The 19,680-nt window shown below is 41.6% G+C and overlaps 1 protein-coding gene across 1 annotated transcript in view; it reads left to right on the forward strand.

Annotated features, from left to right (window-relative positions):
• LOC311249589 (dual specificity calcium/calmodulin-dependent 3',5'-cyclic nucleotide phosphodiesterase 1A-like) overlaps positions 1 to 19,680 on the forward strand; it is a 368,687-nt gene that overhangs the window by 335,509 nt on the left and 13,498 nt on the right. The window contains exon 14 of the mRNA XM_084340750.1: positions 6,242 to 6,405. Within this exon, the coding sequence (XP_084196876.1) occupies positions 6,242 to 6,405 (164 nt within the window). The remainder of the gene's footprint in view (positions 1 to 6,241; positions 6,406 to 19,680) is intronic.

Here is a 19,680-nt window from a genome sequence, read left to right on the forward strand (position 1 = left end):
AAGGCTATTCCATGCGAGAAATTGCCAAGAAACTGAAGATGTCCTACAACGGTGTGTACTACTCCCAGAGGCGATTCTAGAGTCTGTTGGGGCCCCAAGCAAAAATTTCCATAACATAATAAGTTTGCTCATTTACTTTCCTCTACCCTAATAGCTAGCAAATTAATACTATTAATTTTCTAGCTCTATTATTTTAATAGAGTGCTGCTACTTCCTGTCAAGGAGGACAGGACAGCAACAACGTTAGGCACTGACACTTTTTTTTTTGTAACTTGTTGCTGACCATAACCGCATCCATTGCAGGGTCCAGCTCAGCTTGCAAACTAACCGAATGTGAATCAGCCAGCGGCGGCTTCGCGCATGCATGACTGGACGCGAGGGGTGAACTTCTTCTGCTCTGACTGCAGCCGGGAGGGACTGTTCTGAGGACTCCTCACACAACAGTTCCTCCCGACTGCAGTTCCTAATCTTGGCCGTGCCAAAGCACCCACAGACGGCCCACTCCCACGGCAGCACGGCAGCACCCGCTGCTCGTTGAACGGTACGTGCTTTCACGTTAGAGTCTCCACAAGTCTCCAAATACACCAGAAAAAGTCGCTAGATTTGTCACTAGTCGCTTTTATGAAAAAGAGTCGCTCGAGGGGTCTGAAAACTCACTAAATATAGCGACAAAGTCGCTAAGTTGGCAACACTGCATCACACAGGTGAACGTGAGGTGGGGTTGATTGACATGGGGCCCCATTCGGGAGGTTTCGAGATGTCAATGCAAATCGCCCATTGTTGTTTATTTAACCTTTATCTTTAAAGGGAGGTCGGTTGAGAGCAAGCCGTCTTTTTCAATTCTCTCTTCCATTGTGGTCTTTTGCGGGGGGGTGGGGGTGGGGGGGCATGCGTCGGAATATATTTTTGAAACATTCATAAAACAGCCCTCAGGCCCCGAGTCTCGGGGGCCCCAAGCAGTTGCCTGCCTTGCTTGTTCACAAGCTGATCACCTACGTTATTCCTAGTGGCCGTGGCAGTGCGTTCAATTGCGATTGACCCCTTATGGCTTTTTCCATTTTGTAGGTACCCATTTCTATGCCTTGTACTGTAATTAACTCGTCCTACAGATTTAACGTCACAGACTTCACACTCACTATACATCATCTTCAGACCTTGATAATGAAAAGTTGTAAAAAGCTTTCACCTACGTTATTTGTAGTGGGCGTGGCAGTGTGTTCAACTTCGCGACCCCCCTTATGGCTGTTCCCATTCTGTAGGAACCCATGTCTAAGCCTCGTACATTGTTTAACTTGGCCTACAGATTTAACACCACAGACTTCCCAGTCACTAAGTATCATCCTCATGCCTTGATGATGAAAAGTTGTGAAAAGCTTTTGCCTAAGTTATTCCTGGTGGGTGTGGCAGTGCGGTCAATTTCGTTGACCCCCTTATGGCTTTTCCCATTCTGTACTGACCCAATATGTCTATGCCTTGTACTTTAACTAACTCATCCTACAGATTTAACACCACAGACTTCACATGCACTCAGTAGCATCCTTATACCTTCAACAGCCTGAGTTGTGCTTGGTGGGCATGGCGGTGCGGTCAATTTCGATCCTTAGCCATCACGCAGGAAGTCCTTGTGACTTCAATATACAATTTCCCATCTGCATCAAATTGGTCACACATGTAGAGGAGCTCATCCAAAATAAGTCTCTGCATCAATACTGTGTCATATCTATAGCGCCACCCACTGGACACAGGAAGTCACTGAAGATGTCACTTGTGTTTTGTGTGACACGTAACCTAGTGGCGAAAATTCACAACGACAACAGATTATAAAATTTTTCGCCAGGTGTGACATATATGCCAAGTTTGGCGAGTTTTGGGGTATGTTCAGGCAGTGAAAAATGCGATCATTTGGGCTGAAGGAAAAAAACTAAAAATAATAATAATCACTACAAAAACAATAGGGTCCTTGCAGGTTCCCTGCTCGGGCCCTAATTAAAGCTGCAAGCAGCGATGAACGGGCCCTCGCAGTCCACGCGGGTCGGGGCGTGCTGCTGTCGCGGCGTGCTGCTGTTGGTGCCTGCTCATGCAACAACTTCCGTTGAGGAATCAAAAGTGAAGGCAGTCAAGCTGTTGTTTCGTTATTTAGCAATAAAAGCGCCCCCTATTGGGCGATTTGCACCAAATTTTTCACAAACCGTCATCGGGCCATGGTCCACAATTAAAAAAACTTTAGTGTGAATGGGACTGTATTTCATCAAGATATGGAAGATTGTCTGTCCGACCACAATATGCAGGAAATTGTTGTTGCATATTTTGGCCGTTCTTTGGACGATCACAATTCTTTTAATAACTTTTTGTCAGGAGGGTCCACAGATGCTGTGTGCAAAGTTTGGTGCAAATTGGAGAAATAGCGTGGGAGGAGTTCGAAAAAGTAGGTTTGCGACATTCCGGAATGTGCTAATAGAAATGTACTGCAAAAGTGGGCGTGGCCTACATCAATCACTTCATCTGGATTCAGGGAACACGTAGATATAAGGCTTTGAACTGTGCGACATATTATGTGGGAGTTATTCACCGAAAACGCTTTTCTCTTGATAACAGCGCCACCTGCTGGTCATTTTTGGTGTGTGAGTTACAGGGGCCAGTCTATACCACCCCAATGAGTTTCATAGCCATAAGTGTTATGGTGTGGGCACAGTGCCAAATGTAAAATGAAACTGCCACCAGAGCGCCACCTAGTGTCGGATCGGTAAGACCTTCATCAGCTATCCTCAGGAGGGCACTGGCAATGAGTGTACCAAGTTTCATGTTAATCCGACAAACCAATGTGGAGATATAAATTACTCCAATTTAAAGAGCGCCACCTAGTGGTCATCGGCCAAAATTTTGAACAGAGCCTTAGGGCCTCATAGGGAAGTAGGATCCTGAGTTTGAAGTCATTCGGACACACCAATGTGGAGATATGCAAAACTTCCTGTTTTGAGCGAAATCTGCAGGAATTTGTAATTTAATAACTTGAGTATTTTTTGGTATATCAAAATTATTTTAATAACTTTTTGTCAGGAAGGTCCACAGATGCTGTGTGCAAAGTTTTGTGCAAATTGGTGAAATTGCCTGGGAGGAGTTCGAAAAAGTAGGTTTGCGACATTTTGCGAGCTAGCGAAAAAAAACGGTAGGCGGATATGGGCGTGGCCTATATCAGGAGATTCAGGAGGATTCACTGAACGCGTGGATATAAGGTTTTTGAATGTGCGACACTACTTCCTTTAGAGAACAGCACAAACAGGCTCTAACCAGAATAGAAAGAGAAGTGGGAGGCCCTGGAGCACAACTAAGCAAAAGGACAAGTACATTAGAGTCTCTAGTTTGAGAAATAGACGCCTCACAGGTCCTCAACTGGCAGCTTCATTAAATGGTACCCGCAAAACGCCAGTCTCAATGTCCACAGTGAAGAGGCGACTCTGGGATCCTGGCCTTCTAGGCAGATTGGCAAAGAAAAAGCCATATCTGACACTGGCCAATAAAAGGAAAAGATTAAGATGGGCCAAAGAACGCAGACATTGGACAGAGGAAGATTGGAAAAAAGTGTTATGGACAGACAAATCTAAGTTTGAAGTGTTTTGATCACACAGAAGAACATTTGTGAGACACAGAACAAGTGAAAAGATACTGGAGGAGTGCCTGACGCCATCTGTCAAGCATGGTGGAGGTAATGTGATGGTCTGGGGCTACTTAAAAGGGATTTTGAATAAGGAAGGCTATCACTCCATTTTGCAACGCCATGCCATACCCTGTGGACCCTGTGGACAATGACTCAAAGCACACCTCCAAACTATGCAAGAACTATTTAGGGAAGAAGTAGTCAGCTGGTATTCTGTCTGTAATGGAGTGGCCAGCGCAGTCACCAGATCTCAACCCTATTGAGCTGTTGTGGGAGCAGCTTGACCGTATGGTACGTAAGAAGTGCCCATTAAGCCAATCCAACTTGTGGAAGGTGCTTCAGGAAGCGTGGGGTGAAATTTCTTAAGATTACCTCAACAAATTGACAGCTAGAATGCCAAAGGTCTGCAAGGCTGTAATTGCTGCAAATGGAGAATTCTTTGACCAAAACAAAGTTTGAAGGACAAAATTATTATTTCAAATAAAAATCATTATTTCTAACCTTGTCAATGTCTTAACTATATTTTCTATTCATTTTGATGAATAAAAGTGAGTTTTCATGGAAAATATGAAATTGTCTGGGTGACCCCAAACTTTTGAACAGTTGTTTTAGAAATAAATTATAACTTTAAACTTGTAATCATGTTACAGGAACAGTTGACATGACAATGGACATTGGCTAGCTAACTAGCTAGCTAGCCAGCCACTAAGCAGCATTCCCACAGGAGAAAGAAAATGACATGCAGAATGGATATGTTATAATTTATTTCAATAACACTAGACTAACCCTGGTAACTGGGGTAATTTAACAGACTAATCACAGATTAGTTACGTAGTCCTAGTTTTGTTACATATTCTGCATCATTTGGATAATTGTGTTCTTAAATACCCTACAATTTATATTTATAGATTTACCGTCCTCTAAAACTTCTAAATTGACTCAAAATTCATCAAAATCGGCCCACTGGGGGTTGAAATATGGCAACTTTTGGTTTAAACTGCCATTTTGAATTTTGAAAATGTCAGAAATGGATTAAGCATCCTCAATAACCCCCAAAACCACTCCAATATTGTCCAAATCGGCCAAGCAGTTGCTGAAATATTGCCCATATAGGCTATTATGCTAATTAATGCTAATAATGCTAATTATGCAAATTGCCCAACATATGCAAGTTAGCATTCAGCAGTTTCTTAATGCTGGGGACCCATACTGTACATTTCTAACGTAAAACTTTGGTGTACTCAACATTTCTGGGTTCACATTCCTGGCAAGTAGACTATTTGCTTGACTGCTGGTCAAACATGATTGCCAGGGATAAGACTTTTACATGACTTCAAAATTGTTAACACCTGGTTACACCAAAACACGAGCATCAAGTAATAGTTTGCTGAGGTGAGACAGTCTGAAGAGGCTGCTAGTATCCATGACAATACAGCGTCCCCTGGACATTACTGTGAAGTCAATACAGATGATGAAGATTCTCAGTCATCAAGGTCATGGTAACTGAAGTGCTATATCGTAGGCAACTGGACTTGTTTCACTTTCTTCTTTTACTTGTGATTTTATTGATTTAAGTAGTTGGTTCTGATCACACTTTCCCCCTAGCAGCACAGCTGTGTTGTTAGCTGGCAGCGAACAGCTGTTACTGTTAAGTACAAGAACATGCAAATAAACACAAATGTACATGCAGCATGCTCACATGTTTAAACACACCAAACAACACGCACATAATACCGTAAACTTTTAGCAGCGGCAGTTGGTGCACAAAGGGAAATGGCAAGTACCAAGTGCATTTTCATTGGCAAAACTCAATATTATGCATACAGTGAAGTCAAATGACAGGAAGTAGGTAAAAAGTTCCTGCTCTGACCCACCAATGTGACCAGTTGCATCAGTGTTCCATATATTTCAGTCATAATTCATTGAAACTTGTGTTTGTGTCCAACTGCTGATTGTAAGTCCAATAATCATGCTCTTCCTCCTTTTGGTCACAAAAACCTGAGAAAAAAGATTTGGCTTTTTTGTTTAAAACTTTCTCTGCGGCTTGATCAGTGCGAGTGACAATACACAAATTTAATTGTCCCATCATTAAGTCCAGCTTTCAATAAATATAAAAAAACATCTATTTAAGCAAGTTTCCTTTTTGTTCATTTTATCAACTACAAAAAATGCTTCTTCCCTTCTCTTTGGTGCATGTAATTTCATTAATACTTTTGACAGCTGTATGGCTGGTTGGCATGGTCACATTGCTTCAGAAGAATGCTGATGCAAGGTGTGGCTCAGACTCACTGAGCTTTTTAGCCTCTTTTAGCCTAATGTTTCATAACCCAATGTGTACGTGTGAATATTCATACTGAGGTTTATCTACACTAGTGTATATATGGGTTTTATACATGAATTATCATTCACTAGCAAATAAACAGCATCATAATGGTAACTGAAGCTGGAGAATCAACATAGCATGCAGCTGCTTATTTGAAACAATGATTGTCACATCTTTAATACAAATAGTTTCAGTTTTAACAAATGTATGTTTGTTTGTATGTGTATATGTGATTTTCACTGGTGTGTCTGCACTGTCCATAGTGTCAACAGTATTAGTGGCAGTGATGGAAAGCATTCCTGTGTGAAGAGTACAGGCTCCGAGGGTAGCTGCTCTTTGACCGCAGTGGACTTCAAGAACTTCAAGGTCACATGGAACCAAGAGATTCGTCAAAACAAGGAGACATGGAAGGCCCTGGCAGCCAAAGGTAGTTACACTGAACACTTACTTTGCCTCCAAAGTAATCCACATTTTCAAGTACAGATCCGAGAAATTGATCCAAATTGCTTGTGCGTTAGCTCTGAATAGACATCCTGTGACCTGCAGCAAATGTTGGTGGTTCTGATTTCCTTTCCACAGTAGCTCAATTGCTAAAGTTGCCTAAGTAATAATTTTATGTCATAGATGTAGATGAATTAAGTGTGGTGTTTTTAAATATCACAATGTTATCACAAAACATAAAAATTAAACTGTGGTTTATTAAGATAAGCACATACAGAGGGTTAGGGTTAGGTTTAGGGTTAGGGTTATGAATGTCTGTGTACTGCGTGGCGGCTGCGTTACCGAGCTGCTACAGCTCACTAACGTGCTTGTGTTAACATAGGCTGTGTGGCAGCTGCCTGCCCTGTTTACATGGAGTTTGCCTTTGATAATTATTGATAAATATGATGACATGAGTTTCCTTTACCCCACTGAAAGAAAAGGGAACAAGAGGGAGCGATGGAGAGAAAGGGAAAGAAAGAGAGTGCACAGGACAAAATCTGCCCCTCACTGTGTATTCTCTTCAAGTCTGTGACATATTAGATAGATACAGACAAAAACCGAGTGAATGTAGTTAAATGCTGGTATGATGTCCATGACTATCTACAGGTTGAGGTCGGAAGATGGAGGAAAGGGGGTTGAGGTCAGTGGATGAAGGAAATGGGGTCGAATAAGGTTGCAGAGTGGCTAGACCGTCTAGACACCAGAAAGATTGAAACTCAGAGTAGGGGCATGTCTCGACGAGCTCACCCTCAGTTTGCTTGTTGTCGTTGCTCTCATCGTTATTTTTCTGTGTGTTTAAGGAAATACAACATAAAAACTAACACTTAGATGGTCATGAGTGGTGGTCCCCATTGGGGCTTATGCTCCAGTCACTGCCATTTCTGAGTTGAGTGTGTTAGAGGTCACATGAACGGTGGCGCACTACATGGCATGACAGCTTAGGACAGGGCCTTGGTACCAACCTTTAAATTTCCCCTAATTTGATAATCTTGCTTATTCAAATTGATATACATCAACATAATAATGAATGGGGATAAAAGCAAGAAAGGTGGATATGGGTTACGGCACAATGTTGAATGACAGATCGAGAAAGAAGTTACAGCCAGCGAACCTTCAACAGGACAAGATGTTGTTCACAAAGGAAACTAAACTTTGAAATCATCTGCAAAGTGTTGAGTGAAGTTGTGACATTGGAAATGGCAGCGCTCAAGACCAAACTGAAAAAAGATCTCCTAGACTTTCACACGTGTTTTCAGGAGGGTATAAAAAAAACAAATGAAAATTCTCTACAGAAAAAGACTGGAAAATACAAGTTGCAATAGGTGGGATGGAGGAAAACATGGCCAATATGGAAAGATGGGACATTGGAGTAAAGGATGCCCAGGACCTGGGGATAGAGTGCACCCACCAAGCCCTGGCGCCAAAACCACCTGCAAGTGCCACACCATGCTCAATGGTGGTCTGGTTCATCCAGTTTTCAGTTAAAGAGAAGATTCTTTATACTGCTTGCAAAAAGGAACTACATGTTCAAAAGAAATAAGTATATTTTGACCATGATTATGCTACAGATGTGTAGAACAAGAGGAAGGAATATACACCTGTTAAGAAGGCCCTGGAGGAGAACGGATTACACTTCCAGACTCCGCTAACCAGAATGGCCGTTTTCTTTCAAACAGGCACCGTCATATATAACAGCGTGACACAAGCAGCAGAGGATCTGCGCAAGCGGGGATTCACCTTTGGTGAAGTCACTTGTAACACTGTAATGAGAGACCGATACCTATGGGTCATAAACAGAGAGCCACAAGTTTTTTTTTTCATGTGTTCTGTATTATACTCTGAGTTTCTTTGTTCTATTCTTTTTTTATGTTTTTTCTAGGTCTGGGATGTCTCAAGTGCAATGTCTGGTAAATACAATGTATACATGGCCAACATTATAACATACTCTCATTGAATGTGAATGGGCTAAACAATCCAATCAATTAAAGTAACATGATCATGAACATGAAAAACTTACTTAAAACGTGATTTAGGAATGCTTTCCTCTCATCATATAGAAATGGTAAAAAAAAAAAAGAAAAAAAAAGAGGGGCTGTCACAATATTAATTTAAAATTTGGCTAGATTTGTATTAATATCCAAAACAAGTCGAGACGTCCGAGACGAAAAGGTCGATGAAACTACACAAAAACTTTGTAATATTCCTCCATACTGCTCGTCTGCTGCAATCCAAGTGTCCTGAAGTGGTGACATCCAGAGTTACTCGAAAACAAGGTTATTTAGTACATTTTTCTAGCCTAAACAGTCACTATAATATATTTGCCTGGAGGCACGCTCCCACATGCACATGAGTCTCCCTTACAGCCACTTGCACTACGGAAGCCGCGCCAGACAAGATCAACGAGAACTCGCAATAGATACACACCGGTATTTATATCCAGCTGTGAGCGACCGAGTGACACACAAACACAAGAGGGATCTGCCTGCACTAGTGATTTGAAACTTTGAAACTCACAGCAGTGAGTTAAGAAAAATACAGGATTTATGAAACAAAGAAGCAGGCCACAAAGCAGCAAAACTGTTAGCTTAGAGGCTCAGAAAACAACAAGCAGAAAACACCATCCACAAGATACCCAGTTAAAAAAAATTGTTCTACTAGTGTAGAAGACATCTACCAGATGGCATACAAAAAGCATAATGACTAATATTATAAATCTTTATGTTCTCAGGTAGAACAGGATAATAAACAGACAAAGCTATTTCAAACCTGAATATTAACCTGGTGCCAATGGTTTCTACCCAGAATGGTACAAAACACAAAATGTAGAACTCTGGACTGAAAATGAACATATATATTACATTATCTGTCAAGTATTACATTATCAGTTTTGAAAAGAAAAAAAAAAAACTCCTGAAAATGTAATAAATTCCCAATAATGTAATAAGGTAATACATTATCGGTAAAAATGTTATTACAATATCAGTCAGATTATTTTATTACATTATTGGTGAAGTTATTACATTATTGGGTTTTATTACATTTTCAATCGAGTTAAGTGCAAATTTTATTACATTTTCAGGCGTTATTACATTATAGGGTGCTACACTGGGAAATTATTTTGTCACAGCAGCAATGGTAAAGAAAAGAAAAAAACAAAAGAAAAAGAAAAACACTCATAGATATAACATAGATAGAAGCAAGCAGAGGTCCAAATGTTAGTCGTAAATTGGTTGCCTGCACATCTCTCAGCCAACATGAAATGTGTTCCCTCACAGTTTCGTAAAGTTTGGGGAGAGCAGTTTTGTCGTGTTTTTCAAGTCTTTAAATGCTTTATGAAGTTGCTGGTGTTGAAATTGGCAACAGTCGTGCCACCCCTCGAAGTTACAGCCTTGCATTCATGCATACATGTCGACATTTTACCGGTGGGGTTATCCAGAGTAAAATATTGCCACATAGCTGACATTTTGCTTGCTCTGTCTGTAAAATCAACTTCTTCATTGCCACTCGCAAAACAGTAGATGCTAGGGGCAGCACAGCACAACTTCCCGTGTTGGCTTTTAGACCAGCGAAGAAGAATTGATTTCTGGTGTGGAACAGTAAGGAGCGCTAACCTAGCTAACTGGGAAGTAGCAAGATCCTGTCAATTACATGGTATTGGATTGGTGCACTGACTCACATACTCGCCCATACCGATACCTGTATTTTCGACAGTATCAGCTGCTTTTCCAGTACTGGTATCAGAATCGGAACACCTCTAATCCTAACCAAGACAAGGGAAACAGTAATGCCTTTATTAAGAGATGAAGACCAAATAGGTTTTAGAAAAAATAGACAAACTTAATACAATATAAGGAGAGCTTTACATCAACAGCTTTAAAACATTATTCAGCAGATTAGGGGAGGGAAACATTAGCTTTGTTCTCCTCAGCTTAGATGCTGAAAAGGCTGTCAGTTTGATTGTGTGGCTATTCTTCTATTCAGTAATGAACAGATTGGCTTCAGTGAAGATTGTATGCATTGTATTCAAGCACTTTACTCCTCTCAGACTGCAAGAATAGAGGTTCAATGGTAGCCTCTCTAACTCCATAACTGCAATGTGGCTGTAGGCAGGGCTGCCTAGCAAGCCCTAGTCTCTTTAATTTATTTATTGAACCTCTGGCTCAAGCAATTAAACTGGAGATTGGATTAAAGGGTATATTCATGGGAGGAATTTAGCACAAGATAAGTTTGTATGCAGGCGACGTATTGATCACAATCATGGACCCAGGCTCAGGTTTGCCTTTACTAATGAAAATGTTGTTTCACAATCAATTTGGAATAAGAAGAGACTGAGGGTGAAGTTCTCTACCCTTCGGCTGCCGAAAGGGAGGGGGTGTGTGGCCTTTCCGACCTTAAGAGATTATTATTTGTCAGCTCAGTTGAGGTCTCTGGTATACTGGTGTAACTTATCCTATGTTACCAATTAGAAAAATATAAACTTATAAACTTAACTTACTGCTTAGATGGCCAGTTTACAACCCTGATTGTATGCCAGCATTGCAAGATCATAGGTACGGGCAATGGATCTAATCTGGAATCACTGCTATTTGTAATATTGTTAACAATGGGAGTTTAATAGTTTTGACAATCTACGTCAAAGATATGGGTTGGGTGGGCAAGACTTTTACAGGTAATTACAGCTTTGTGATTATTATTGCAAAAAAATACGAGGTTCTAATCCAGTAGTTACCATTTGTTAGTGATATATTTCTTTACGCCTATAATTCAAGAAGTATTAAAGATTAGCAAGTTGTACTGTGGCATCACATCACCGTAAGAGGACTCTATAGACTATATGATACAACAACTGGAAAAAGAACTGAACATTGAAATCGCCGAGGCTATGCGTATGGCTGAATGCCTGGACAACACAGTTGCCCTCCACCAACTCCAGGATCTAGAGAGACCAAAAAATATTGGGGTTTAGTATTAGTATAACTCTCCTCTATCTTGGCCATACCCCTGTTAAGCTAAGAAAAGATTATCCTCATCTTAAAGACTTTGCTGGCATTGAGTAAAAAGGCCATCAAAAACTGATGTCTTCAGAAAAACAGCCCTACTGCTGGCCTCTTGATCAATAATGTTAAACATTTGCATTTTTTCGAGCATTTGACTCACTTCATACAATATATTGTACCATGAGTAACTTTTCCCTTTAAAATAGGCAATCTTGCTACCGATTGTCCCTTGACTTCTTGTTTGACAGTTTACAGTGAAGTGATTAAAAAGTAAATAAAAAAATAAAAATTATAAAAGTAGATGTTCCTCTGAACAGAAACACTCCATCTTGCTGTTTTCAGCTCCGCTGGAAGCTATTAGCTACATTGGCTGATTGCATTCTCAGCCAAATATGCCACAGTACCCACCACAGCACACTTTCTGTCCTCCTGCTGATTTCAATTTGGATTTGCAGGGTCCTCTTTATTTAATAAACACAACATATTTGTGAGGTCATCGTTTGGCCGTCCGGCCTAACATTGTGTGAGTACACAGTTAGACTATTTTGTGAACGTAATGGAGCAGTTAGTGTTGTGCCGTTAAACAGGAAGAATAGTAGTGGGGAATGAGGAGAACCACACATGGTCCTTGCCTTCACTTATCTTTATTGAGTTACATCTAAAATAACTCAAACAAAACATATATTTCCAAGCAGGAATATATTCAGTAACACACTCAGTCTCAGGACCAAATATATCACTACAAATATATCTTAACTTCACTGGCAGGACGAGCAAAACGTGAGCTGTCAGTACCACAGCACCAGACACATTCACAGACCAGACTTCAAGGGTGTCGACTACCACTCACTTCTTCTATGTGGATTACTGTTATTTGTCATAGACAGCTTAGATTTTTAGATTATATGGAGTCCAAATCTGATGGCCAGACCGGGAAGACATCATGTTATGTTGGAGTCGATGTTGTGACATTTGGCATCATTATGTTAGGATCCACAAAATGGACTCTGAAATGAACTCAGTTTCCCAGAATTCCCCAGTCTTCACACATGGGTGCAAATTCAGCTTTGAGTTACTATTGGTAAGGGTGACAGACCCCCACTGAGCAGATACTCAAAACTCTAGCTCCTTCCTTTGTTCTCTCTCTTCTCCACCTCGTTCCCTAAGGGGCTGCCTGCCCTCAAGTTCTCTTTTCCTGGATTCTTCTGGGCATAACAGCTGCTGAGAGTTGCCAGCTGCATTTCTAGCAGGCCTAAAAAACTTCTCCTCACAGCAGCAACGTGAGGTCCTGCTAGTATTCCAGCTTAGTTAGCGCCAGCAGCTGTAACGCAAAGCTTACAAGCTAACTACACAATCCAAGGAACACGAAGCAAGTTAGCACCAAGCTGCTTACCTTGAAAAGGAAAGGACCAGTTTCCTCCATCTGCTGTCTTTCATCTGACCTTGCACAGCAAGAACAGCATTGTTTAATGTTGGGATTGATGGTAGGGCAGGTTCCGTTATTAGAAATGGCCCGAGCAAGGAACCTGCAAAGGACCCTATTGTTTTTGTAGTGAGCATTTTTTGTCCCAAATGATCGCATTTTTCACTGCCTGAACATACCCCAAAACTCACCGAACTTGGAATATATGTCACACCTGGTGAAAAATGTTATAATCTTTTGTCGTGAATTTCCATCACTAGGTGGCGCTGTAATCAAGGAAAGTGCGTTTTGGCTTATACCTCCCACATTATAACTCGCACATTCAAAAACCTTATATCCACGCCTTCAGTGAATTCTGCTGAATCTCCTGATGAAGGCCACGCCGACTGTTGTTTTTAGGTAGCTCGCGAAATTTCGCAAACCTACTTTTTCAAACTTCTCCCAGGCAATTTCACCAATTTCCACGAAACTTTGCACACAGCATCTGTGGACCCTCCTGACAAAAAAGTTATTAAAAGAATTTTGATATTCCAAACAATACTTAACTTATTAAATAACAACTTCCTGCACATTTTCTTCAAAACAGGAAGTCTTGCATATCTCCACATTGGTTCATCCGAATGACATGAAACTCAGGATACTACTTCCGCATGAGCCCCTAAGGCTCTGTGCACAATCTTGCCTGATGACCACCAGGTGGCGCTCTTTAAATTGAAGTATTTTATATCTCCACATCGGTTGGTCGGATTAGCACAAAACTTGGTACACTCATTGCCAATGCCCTCCTCAGGACATCTGTTGAAGCTTTTACCGCTCCGCCACTAGGTGGCGGTCTGGTGGCTGTCTAATTTCATATTTGGCACTTTGCCCACACCACAACACTTAGGGATATGAAATTCATAGGTGTGGTATAGACTGGCCCCTGTAACTCAAACACTAAAAATGACCAGCAGGTGCGGCTATTATCAACACAAAAAACGTTTTTGCCTAATAACTCCCACAAAACATGCCGCACATTGTTAAACTTTATATCTACGTGTTCCCTGCATTCAGCTGAATTGTCTGATGTAGGCCACGCCCACTTTCGCCCCACATTTCCATTCGCAAATTCGCTAAATGTCGCAAACTTTGCACACAGCATCTGTGGACCCTCCTGACAAAAAGTTACTAAAATAATTGTGATTGTCCAAACAACTGCCAATATATGAAACAACAATTTCCTGCACATTGTAGTCAGACGGACAGTCTTCCATATCTTGATGAAATACAGTCCCATTAACACTAAAGTTTTTTTCATTGTGTTCCATGGCCCAATTACAGTTTGTGAAAAATTTGGTGCAAATCGACCAATAGGGACCGCTTTTATTGCTAAATGACGAAACAATAGCTTCACTGCCTTGATTTTTGATTGCTCAATGGAAGTTGCATGAACAAGCCCCGACAGCAGCATGCCCCCACAGCAGCATGTAGCGACAGCATGCCCCGCCGTGACAGCAGCATGCCCCGACACGCGTGGACTGCGAGGGCCCGTTCATCGCTGCTTGCAGCTTTAATTATTGATTGTTATTATAACAATTACATTAATAATTAAAACTGCAAGCAGTCGGAGCGTGCTGCTGTCAAGGCCTGCCGCTTACCTGGCCACATTGCCCGACTATTGTGTACGCGTGTCTTAACTGTCTGTGTTTGGGACAGTGCAGGAAGGGGTTAAATGTCATTTCCTGTGTTCAGCATGTGGCGCGTTGACTGTACATGTCTATGCCTATGTGTTCAGGGCTAGACTCTTATCAAACATGTGAAGTTTGGCCCAGATGGGAATGTGGACTATTGAGATACGCACTGCGTTTCATGCATCTTGGGGCTTGTTCTGAAAAGTGAAGGCAGTCAAGCAGTAATTTGGTCATTTAGCAATAAAACCTATTGGCCGATTTGCACCAAATTTTGCACAAACAGTCATCTGGCCATAGAACACAATTAGGAAAAGTTTTGTGGTAATGGGACAGTATTTCGTCAATATATGCAGACTGTCTATTTGACCCCAATGTGCAGGAAATTGTTATATTTCGGGCATTTTTTTTTAATGTAAAAATTATAATAACTTTTTGTCAGGAGCACCCACAGATACTGTGTGCAATGTTTCGTGCAAATCGGTGAAATTGCCTGAGAGGAGTTGGAAAAAGTAGGTTTGCGACATTTTGCGAATGAAAATTTAGCGCAAAAGTGGGCGTGGCCTACATCACACAATTCAGCTGAATTCAGGGAACACGTAGATCTAAGGTTTAAAACTGTGCGACATATTATGTGGTAGTTATTGGGCAGACCACCTGGTGGTCGTTTTTGGTGTGTGAGTTACAGGGGCCAGTCTATACCACTCCTATGAATTTTGTTGACATAATTGTTATGGTGTGGGCACAGTGCCAAATATAAAATTAGACTGCCACCAGAGCACCACCTAGTGTCAGATCGGTAACACCTTCTTCAGCTATCCTCAGGAGGGCATCGGCAATGAGTGTACCAAGTTTTGTTTTAATCTGACCAACCGATGTCCAGATATAAAATACTTCAATTTAAAGAGTGCCACCTAGGGGTCATCGCCTAAAATTTTGCACAGAGCCTTAGGCTGGATTGCACCAACAAGGTTTAACTTAATCTTAGATTAGCCCTAATCAGAGATTACTAAAACTAGGTTTAAAATGAGTTAATCCAAGTTTAAAATTAAGCAGAGCTCTGTTGCACCATTTAAAATTAATCTCAGTTTAATAAAACTCAATTTATCTGAATTTAAACTTAGTTTAAACTGATTTAAATCAATAGGGATAATTGTGGATATCGAAATTAAAATTAATAATTAAATATGCAATTAAATATATAGGCTACATCGGAAACGTGCTGTCAGGAACCCGGATTTATATAAAAACAGAGCGAGACTGTTTCAACGGGTGCTTTTCCGATTAAACGTTACATTGTTGCTAGCCAGCAAAAACGTTAGCCTAACGTCAGATCGGCAACGTTACTATGGCTCGGCAGAGGAGTTCAAACTTTTCTTCCTTCGAGAAAAACTTGCTGACTGAATTAATGGATCAATATGGGGAAATTATAGAAGACAAGAAAACGGACAACAGCACGGTGAAAAAGAAAGATACTGCTTGGCAGCAACTGGCTGACAGTTTTAACGGATCGACCGGAGTGAAGGAGAAAAGAGACGTTGCTCAGCTTAAAGCTTGCTGGAAAAACTTAAAAACGAAAGCCAAAAAAGATGCGGCGACTGTGAGACGAGAGATGTTCATCACAGGAGGAGGTCCTCCGCCAAAGAAATATGATTCACTGGTGGAGAAAATCAATTCCCTCATCCCGCAGCAGATGGAGCCACTGCAAAATCCGTATGACGACGATGGCATCTTGGACCAGCTCACTTCAGACTCACCCGGGGAAGATGGTAAGAAATCCAGTCACGCTTTACTGACCTCAGTCAATAATCAGTTATTATTAGTCCTATCCAATTAATTTGTTTTTTCGCCATATATTTTGTTTTTTGTTTTCATAGAGTTCATTTTAACACTGCGGCCAGTGCAGCAAGAGGAGCATCTGCAAGACGGTGCAGCTTCCTCTTTTGTATTGTCATCATCCTCCTCATCTGATTTGAACAGCTGCAGGAGAAACAAGCGACCCTACGTGACACACCAGGAAATTTTGGTTTTAGAGAAAGAGAAGATTGAAATGGAAATCGAAAATACCATACTACAGAAAGAAGTATTAAAGCTGCAGAAGGAAGTGTTGCTGCTGAAAAAAAAGAAGATGCTTACCGACAGTTTCACCCTTGATGCCACTTTTTTATCATAAAATGAGAATATTTTTCACTGATTTAACATGTAGCCTACCCCTATTGTAAAATGAATGGTAATAAAAAAAATGTATAGCTATCTGCACTGAAATATTTACAAATAAAATTTCTATTTTTACTTTTCTTCAATGTGCATCTTCTCTGTGCTTCACAGTTTGAAAAAGACACTTATTGACAGGTCAAGCTACTATTAGTTTATTGATATTGCTTAAAGCAGTATTCAACCAGACATAGTTGGCAGTAATTCAATTATTATGTGGAAATTGACTTTTCACCACAATGTCAGCAATTATTTACAAAAACATGTATTTATATAATTATTCAGAAAAGTGGTTCTGTATTAGAGTTTGCCTCACAGCATTCCCACTTGGATTGGCATTGTGCTCCTGGTCATCCTCTCTGTCCTCTATGTCCTCATGTAGGTCCTCATCTGCTTCAAAGTGTAGCTCATCTCCACGCCTCTTTCCAAAGTTGTAGAGAACTGCAACTGCGACAATGACGGTCAAGGTGGTGTCCAGCTTTGTGCGCAGTCCATCTTTAATGCAGGGAAACCTTCTTTTCCATGCTCCAAAGAGTCGTTCTATCACTCCTCTGGCTGCAATGTGACGGGAGTTGTACCTTCTCTCTGCTGGTGTTTGAGGGTTCAGAAGTGGAGTCATCGGGTATGAGCGGCATGGATAACCATTATCCCCAAGGAGATGGCCCTCATAAGCTTGGTTCTCGAGGATGGCACAAAGCTGACTGTTGTCAAAGATCCTGCTGTCATGAGTTGATCCTGGCCAACGTGCTACAATGTTGGTTATTTCAGATTTTTGATCACACACCACTTGAACATTGATGGAGCAGTATCCCTTACGGTTGCGGAAAAGCTCTCCATTCACACCACCAGGATTCTGTATCGGGATATGTGTGCAATCAATAGCACCCAGCACCCCTGGAAATCCAGCTCGCCTGTAGAAACCAGCAGCTGTTTCCACTGTTGGAGAGAATCGGATGTACTGGTTCTTCAGAGATGCAATGGCCCGAGACACTCTGCTGACAATACGGCAAACAGTTGAGTTGTGTAGACCGAACAGGTCTCCATCCACCCTCTGGAAACAGCCAGTAGCGTAGAACCTCAGGGCAACCAGGAGTTGTAGCATCGGTGGTACAGCTGCATTTCTGTCACTGCCATGTTTGACAGTTGGTCCAGTCTTCCTGTTCAGCTCCAAAACTGTTTCCTTGGTAAACCGGTATCTCACCAAAAATTCCTCTTCATCGTAAAATTCAAGAGGATTGAGCCTGTCTCTCAGTTTTCTTCGAGGAACTTCATTATTTTGCTCTATCCACCTCAAAAATGCAGCCATTGTTAAAGTTAAACCTTCCCAACTGTCAGTTTAAAATTAATTCTCGATCACAGTTTAAATTGGAGTTTAAAGTTCTGGTGCAACAGAATTAAATTTAAACTTGGTTTAAAGTAAAAATTAAACTGAGGTTTAAAGAGAGGTTTAAATTTAATCTGTTTTAATTTTAAACTAGGTATAAAGTTTGGTGCAACAGAATTTAAACTTAAACCATGATTTAATCTGATTTTAAAGTTAAACCTTGTTGGTGCAATCCAGCCTTAGGGTGCCATGTGGAAGTAGTAACCTGAGTTTCATGTCATCCGGACACAGCAATGTGGAGAAATGCAACACTGCCTGTTTCTGTTGTTATTTAATAATTTGAGTATTCTTATGAAATATGAAAATTCTTTTAATAACGTTTTGTCAGGAGTGTCCACAGATGCTGTATGCAAAGTTAGGTGCAAATTGGGCAAATTGCCTGGGAGGAGTTCAAAAAAGTAGGTTTGCGACATTTTGCGGGTTTGCGAAAAAAAACGGTAGGCGGAAATGGGCGTGGCGAGATTCAACACAATTCAGGGAACGTGTGAATAGTTTATTAAGTTAATTATTAATCAGAGTTACAAACTGACAGTTAAGTACCTTTTTATGAGACTGATTTGATGAATTGGCTATCTTTTTCAAGGGTGGTGCTTCCAGGTGATCTAATGTTAATTGGATCTTACTATGTATTGTGACAACCCCCCCCCTACACACTCTCTCCACCAACCACCGTCCCGCATGCTGATTGACTTGACCTGCAGTCCAGTGTTTGACAGAGAGACTGGAGGGTAACAGGTTGACAGCCCATGGCTTTTAACCAGGGACGTTACACAGAGGTCCAGGGATGAGAACCAGGAGGACCCTGAAACCAGGTCCAGTGACTCATCAATGCGAGCCAGGGGGTATGAATCTTTCTTGGTTACTCCATTCACTGGTCTGTAGTCTGAGCAGAGCCGCCAGACGACTTTCTTAGGGACCATTACAACAGCTGCTGCCCACGGGCTATCTGAAGGCTCAATGAGGTCTGCCTGCAGCATTTTCTCCACAGCTTCATCACAAGCCTGCAACGAGCCAGAGGAGGCGTCGTGGGCAACACTTGATAGGCTGTGCATCCCCTGTGTCGATCTCGTGCTGCAAAAGATGAGTTCTTCCCACCTCTTCATCACTCAGAGTAAAACAGTCTCGAAACTCTCGCAGCACCTGCCACAGCTGTTCTTGCTGCTGCAGATCCAGACTGCTACAGTTCCTCCCCCATATCTCTCTCACTGCAGCCAACACCCTCTCCTCCTCCATCTGTGGTAACGAGGGTGGGGCTGTCGCAGAGAGATACCTGCTTGGGCTGATGGAGCAATTCTCACTTTGGGGGGGGGGGACACAGGAGACAGGGACCTGGAAAAGGAGTGGACAACAACAGTCTCTACTGCATTAGCTGCATGACGGCCAGGGAGCATGTCAGGAAGAAGCTTGGGGAACAAGGTGATAACAGGCCCCTCTTGAAAACTCACTGTTGGTCTTAGGAGATCCAGCTGCAGCCCGTGGCCCTTAAGGAGTCAAGACCAAGGATACATGGGTCCAGTACTGCAGCTATCCATGC

This window comes from Pagrus pagrus (genome assembly GCF_965226575.1).
Source record: "Pagrus pagrus genome assembly, chromosome: 20".
Classification (NCBI taxonomy): domain Eukaryota; kingdom Metazoa; phylum Chordata; class Actinopteri; order Spariformes; family Sparidae; genus Pagrus; species Pagrus pagrus.